Source organism: Dichomitus squalens (assembly GCF_000275845.1).
Source record: "Dichomitus squalens LYAD-421 SS1 unplaced genomic scaffold DICSQscaffold_115, whole genome shotgun sequence".
NCBI lineage: Eukaryota > Fungi > Basidiomycota > Agaricomycetes > Polyporales > Polyporaceae > Dichomitus > Dichomitus squalens.
Window position 1 is genome coordinate 20,554 of NW_006766997.1, and position 6,304 is coordinate 26,857.

The following is a 6,304-nucleotide window of genomic DNA, read 5'->3' on the forward strand; positions in this document are numbered from 1 at the left end:
AGTTTCCTTCAAAGCCTCGATCGTGAGGACACGATCCTTTGGAGGGGGGTACTGTCACAAACCGCCCTCACGGCGCTACGTTTCCTTTTCGATTCGGACCACTGCCTCGTACGTTTCCTTATTGTTCACTACTCGCTACGGTTTCCCTTTGTCCACACATGGACAATAGCTCCCTTTGTTCCCACGTCCGCTATTGTCCTACACCCCTTGTACTTTGTACCCATGGCGACACTATTGTTCTCTAGCGCCCATTGTTCGTTCCCTGTATATAGCTGGATCCCTTGCTACCTGGAGACTCTAGTTTTGACCTCTTGTCTCCAGGTAAGCCATCGTGTATTTCGCTCTGTAGATACTTCGCTCAATACACACCTTGTCTCCAGTCCCGCCTGTTGAGCTCCGCTCCAGTCTCACTGCGATCAGAGCTCATTGGCACTCCTGCCTGCCTCGCTCGTCTCCACTTACTTGCTCGACAGTCAGTCGTAACACAGAGATATGTAATATAGTGTACCTATTTCATCTTTGAACCAGCATATGATATCACAGAAGAGCTGCATGTTCTCATATGATAGTCGTAGTGAAGTAAAATCTGGGAGACTAGTGAGAATCTGCACCAGATGTTGAAGTTCCATGGCAGTTGGATAGCAAAGATGAACCTCGCATTCTGTGGCTACATCTACATACAAAGCTTTACGAAGCACAATAGACTGGTACACAGACGAAAGTGGCAAAGCACGCGACCCCAGTTGGGGCGAACTGTCACAGCTAGTCACCCTTTATTGCCACTGTGATGATTTGTGACACAGTTCGTGGGGCTGTTCGCCGAACTGTTTGGCGGACCATCTAGTCTTGTGACCAGACGTTCGGAGCCTGAATCGGATGCGAAAAAATCGGAAGCATTCGGGCTCCTGAACGTCTGGTGGAATCACCCCCGTGACTCCCCCATCGGTGACCAACTGTGACATCTCCTGCTTGCGTCCCACCGTCACTCAGCTTCCCGTCCCCGCGCATCTATGGAACCCCATGGAGCCGAAGAAGACCTCGAGGAGCACCCCAGCGGCTGGGGAGCCCTCTTCGACGATGACAACGACGATGGCGACGACGACTATGCACCGTCCAAGTGCGACAGCGACCGGCTCTCAGATGTCTCACGGCATCGTTTTGCCGCTCCCTGTCCCCGCTATAACTGTGTAGTCTAACCCTACCAACAGGGCCTCCGCGACATCCACCTGCCATTCATGTGGCATCCTCCCCCCCATCCTTTCTTGGAACCTCACTTCGAGCGCCTTGCGAGTTACCACCGAGTCGTATTGCCGTGATGCCTTAGCGGCTTCTCGGGCGGCTTGCAGGTTAGCATATGAGCGGTCATGGTCTTTTTCGTGGGATTGCAGTCGGGGGGTCGAAATAGCCATGTAGGGTAGTGGTAGTAGCCATGTACCGTATATCAGGACAAGCAAGACAGCATGATTTAGGTGTTACCGTTGGTACGCCCCACCCCCCTATCTTTTCGCTATTGGACTACTCCTTCTCGTCGCCCTCGTGTACACTCCACCCCCCTTCCTGTTCCCGGCGACCTATGTTTACCCTCCCGTTCCCCTGTCGTCCGTCTGTACACTACCACCCCCCATTCCGCCCCCTGACGACTGTGTTCCTAGTCCCGGCCCTCTCCCTCAATATTTCCCCTTCCGTCTATATGACCGGATCCTGAGTCCGACCCTGACCCTTTCCCTTTTCGGTTACGTTACTTTACCCTGACCCAGACCCCGACCCTTGTCGCGCCCCTTTCCCTTTTTGGTTACATTACCCGACCCTGACCTAGACTCAGGACCCTGTCCCGCCTCTATCCCCTTTCGGTTATATCACAGGACCCTGATCTAGGTCGTGTACCATACCGGGCCCAGCCTTGACCAGACATGTTCCTTTACAGTCTCCTCATACCTCCCCACTTTGGGCGGTTACCTTTCCCTTCCTAATACGGTCGGTACCCCATAGTATATAAGGAGGCCTGTAGTCGGTAGAGGCTACCCACTTCTGTTCTCCTCTTCGTTACCTCCTGTATCCCTATATCCCTCAATCTAGGGACTTGTGCGATGCTCTCTCCCCCGTGTGCTACACCACGTACTTGGATAAGTCTGCGTGATAAGTCTGGATAGACTTGTGTTAGTACTTCAGCGTAACATTAGAACAGAAGTTTTCCCACCACGCCTTGGATAGGACTCACCGTGGCGCACTCTATTTGTCAACTCGCAGACAGACTTCGACGAACGCACGGCCGTGACCATACTACGGTCGATTACTCGGACGACGAGGTAGTCGTCTACATCAGTAAAAATGTTGAATCATTGTAATGCGGGTTGTATTGGCAATATAAGGAGTGTTTATACCAGCTTTCATTGTAACGCTAGTCTTGACAAGATAGGTGGTCTATTGGCGTTAGATATGAGAGCTGAAATCCTGTGATCATCATAGTATATCAGGCCGTCATTGTATTCAATAAGCTCGCACTGGAACACATGGGCGCGCTCAGCCAGGGATTATCATGTGAGCCAGGAGTTCCCATGCCAATACCATTGTATGGATAGTCAGAGATGGCGTTGACAATGCAGGTCCGTCGCAGGCACAATCGCCCGAAACCCGACACGATATCACACGGGAATATACGCGGGAAATCGTGTCAAATTACGTTAAATACAACACGATAAGTTCATGCAACCGTTTTCCCGACGCCCTCGCACCACACTTGGTCTCGCTGACGACCTGTGTGACACTCTCCTCCACCTTCTTCGCCATTCCAATCTCCGTGCTCACAGATGCTGGCTGAGTCAAGGGCAGCATGAAACGGAAGGGCTCAGAGAGGTGCGACACCTCGGCTTCAGCCATCTCGGACACCGCGGTGGCTAAAGGGCCATCCGAGGCGGGCATGTTGAGCGAGGTGCGGAACGGAAAGGACTGCGCGAGGACTGCATGGTCTTGAAAAACGAGGCAAGGCATGGCGTGTTCTGGGCAGGGGTGGAGGGTTTGAGTGTGACGGCGGGGGCAGCGGCTGCTTGGGAGCATTATACGGTGAGACAGGAAGGATGGAGGGACGTGAAACAAGAAGGAACATACGTGGGGGGGCCGGCCGGCCTCTGCGGAGGGAGAGCTGGTAGTTGCGTCCGGGCGCGAGCAGGGCCTCACACGTTGACCACAAATTCGGGCTGTATGTCTGGTCGGCGAACAGAGCAGAGCGGCGCTGCACAGCAGCAGGAGACTCCTCAGTCGTAAAGTCACCCAGCTCAATGTACGCGAGATGTTTGAGGTGCACATCTGTGGACACCAATGTGAGGCCAGAGTCTGCTGTATGCGCGGAAAAACTGATAGACTGAACACAAATAGCGAGCCCACGCCCAATGAAGCTGGAGAAACCTTGTAGCGGCAATCCGTTCGACAAGCTACGCGGCCTTAGGGCCTATACGAGGACCAGTAACGCTGATCACGCGTACCGAGAGAAGGTCAGTCGGCAGATAAGAAAGTAAAACTTCCCATTCCTGCCTGGCACCTCGACTTAGTACCGTGGATGATCCACATCGCTGTCATGTCTGGTGGCAGCAGTAGTCATCTGTCTCCAACGAGCATCTTGTGAGCTCAGCCGACAACAGCAGGGTCAGCCCCATGCACTCAGGGATGTAGCGGTGAGCGAGGGGGATCCACCACAAGACGTTGCAGACTAGCTGCCGTCTCGAAGTGGTCGATGGCTGAGGACATCACAACCTTGGGTCGATCCCACTAAAGAGTGTGAAACGTGCAGCCCGTGACGGTGCTCATGACAAAGAAAAGACGCTGCTGGACATCGAAGAGGCGTGCGGCATACCTTGAGTACTGGCTGAGCATCTCCTCCCGCTTCTCCTCGTGGTCGTCAATGTGCTGAACCAATTGCTTGATTTCTAGCGTGCCTTGGTATGCGGGGGGCATGTTGATGGTAGGAGAGGAAAGGAAAGGAGCAACGACTGATCTGCGCGCTCGCCTAGGCTTTTGAGGGACAAACAAAGAACATGACAGGTTGCGAGCTATGACATCACACGTGCCAACGTATTGAGGCTGATCTGCCGCCTTACCCCTAACCCAACGCTCTTCTGCTCGCGGCGCAAGTGCTGTCAAGCTGTTGAGGCAAGGCCAAAGTTCACTCGGCGATGTTGGACAGACTTTTTTTCCAGTGTCAATCGGAGTCCCAGAAAGAACGAATGCACTGCCCTCGCTACAAGGGAACAGGTACTGGTGGCCTCAATGTGGAGGTAAGAGTCAAGTTCAGCGATGCTGTTGACGTGCGTTGCTTGTCTTTGCCCACGATGCCGACCATGTTTTCATCATCTTCCTAGCCTAGCCTTGTCTCTTGGCTCTCATCGACCGGGAGTGACCCTCTCAGCCTTTTTCAGACTCACACAGACAGCACTCTCCCTTCTGACTCAGTCATTTGCCTGTTGAATGATGTGACCTCCAAGCTGGTCCTCCGCCGCCTCAGACTCTAATCACGGCGACAGGCTTAGAGGATGATACAACGCTATCATCAAACCATACCCTTGGCCAAGCCATTTTGAACGTACAATCCCCAACGCTGCGTACGACGTACATACGATGTCCGCCGACAGCCACGGCCGTGCCGGGAAAAGCGGGTGGTAGGGGGGATCTAGGCCTGAAACACGCTTGGATACACACGCAGGTTCGGAACATGGGTAGAGAGCGGGCTTCTGAGGTTGGGGTGGTCGATCAGTCTGGTCGAGAAGGAGTCGTGCGGTGCTCTATGTACCAGGTGCGACATTCTTTCCCTCGATCTTATTACGTCCTCGGCCATTGGATATATCATATTCGAAATGAACAACTCATTTTGTCATCCGACTGAGTGTCATGGCATCTTCATCGCTGTCTGTCTCGTAGGACTGATTGGTGAAGTACATGCAAGCCGAGTCACGGTAGAAGATACTGTAAGCGGCCTGACAGGATCAAGGTGAACTGAGTGACTTCTGCTTCTGCCTGCGCAACAAGTCAACTGATTGGGTGACCGGTACCTGATACGATCTTGTTCCTATTCTTTCATAGATAAACCTTGTAGTGGACGCGCATTAACTTGAGCGGCAGCAATTGTAGCGGCATACAGTCTCATCCGGGGATGTACGCATGTCATTCCCTTACTGTATGCATGTCAAAGAATGGTCACTCTAAGATATATACATCGCGAGCCTCTTGTATGCAATGTCATTGCCACCAGAGTCCCTGACGGCCTTATAAATCGCCTCGCCCCACCGAGGTTTGCAATGGCGAGCTTGGGTGTTGCAATACCCGGCTTGCCATTTTGGGCGTTACTAATCCTGCCACGCATGGCATTGCCGCTGGCACGGTTTCGCACATTTGCTGATGTACAACCACAACCGCACCCCCGAGGAACATCGAGCGTACAACCTAGTACAACGCCAAGCCACACCAGCGGACGCTGAACGTTCCATTCGGCAGCTCGAGGAAGCATACAGACGTGCGACCTACCAGGAAGGATTACTCCTTGATCGACCAGTAGCACCAACGCCTCAGAGACAGGCATCTATCGAACTCATCCGTCAACGGACGCTTGACCAGATCGGAAGGACTCACGCACGAGCCGTCCTTCATAGCCCAGTTTGGAATGAATATCGCCTGAGCATCGGCTCTTGGGCACCAAACCAGGTGAGCCTCGAGTTTACTATCCTTGACAAACTCGAGCATTGGGTACTCCGTGACGACAGGTACGACGCGGACGACGAACTACCATCACTCGTCAACACCAAGCAAGAATCATCAGCAGGCAACCCCTCGAGCACCGAACCACTAGACATCCTCTCCCTTCTTACGAAAATTTGGGACAACATGAGCGTGTTGTACGACATCACCAACCACCACCCGACCCTCACCCCGATCTCTGAGCAAGCACACATCCAGGTTCTCATCAAACAAGTTCAGCTGGTCCTCAACACCCTTCACAACCTCCAACAGCTCGTCAGCCCACCCCTTCCTCCCGTCCCCGTCAGCCACGACCCAGAAGAGCGCCACGGATCCAGTTACTTTGCTGCTTGAATTCGCGAACAGGCCGAGAATCTTCGTAACATTCAGAGTCTTTTGGACCTGGACTTCACCGAACACTGCCGACGCCTACATCTACTCGTTTGGGCCAGGGAACTATATGAATCTCACCGTCACATCATTCGAAACGGATACGAGTCCCCTGACGCTAGTGCCGATTCTGACTATTCGGCGACTCTACGCAACTTCCACCTGGACTAGGTACCCCTCCGCATGAATATGC

General features: G+C 53.3%; 3 protein-coding genes across 3 annotated transcripts; 1 reads left to right on the forward strand and 2 right to left on the reverse strand.

Annotated features, from left to right (window-relative positions):
- Window positions 1-1,145: 1,145 nt before the first annotated feature.
- On the reverse strand, window positions 1,146-1,337 carry DICSQDRAFT_16733 (uncharacterized protein; the record flags this gene model as incomplete). Its single annotated transcript, XM_007371528.2, has 1 exon — window positions 1,146-1,337. A coding segment is annotated over one exon (192 nt), but the record flags the coding sequence as incomplete, so codon positions are not given.
- A 1,557-nt stretch (window positions 1,338-2,894) lies between these two features.
- On the reverse strand, window positions 2,895-3,948 carry DICSQDRAFT_175649 (uncharacterized protein; the record flags this gene model as incomplete). The annotated part of the gene is made up of 3 exons (XM_007371529.1): window positions 2,895-3,040; window positions 3,106-3,303; window positions 3,816-3,948. 3 exons carry the CDS (start codon window positions 3,946-3,948, stop codon window positions 2,895-2,897), a joined length of 477 nt encoding a protein of 158 aa, XP_007371591.1.
- Window positions 3,949-5,385: 1,437 nt separating this feature from the next.
- DICSQDRAFT_175650 (uncharacterized protein) lies at window positions 5,386-6,075 on the forward strand (the record flags this gene model as incomplete). Its single annotated transcript, XM_007371530.1, has 1 exon — window positions 5,386-6,075. One exon carries the CDS (start codon window positions 5,386-5,388, stop codon window positions 6,073-6,075), a length of 690 nt encoding a protein of 229 aa, XP_007371592.1.
- Between the last annotated feature and the right edge of the window lie 229 nt (window positions 6,076-6,304).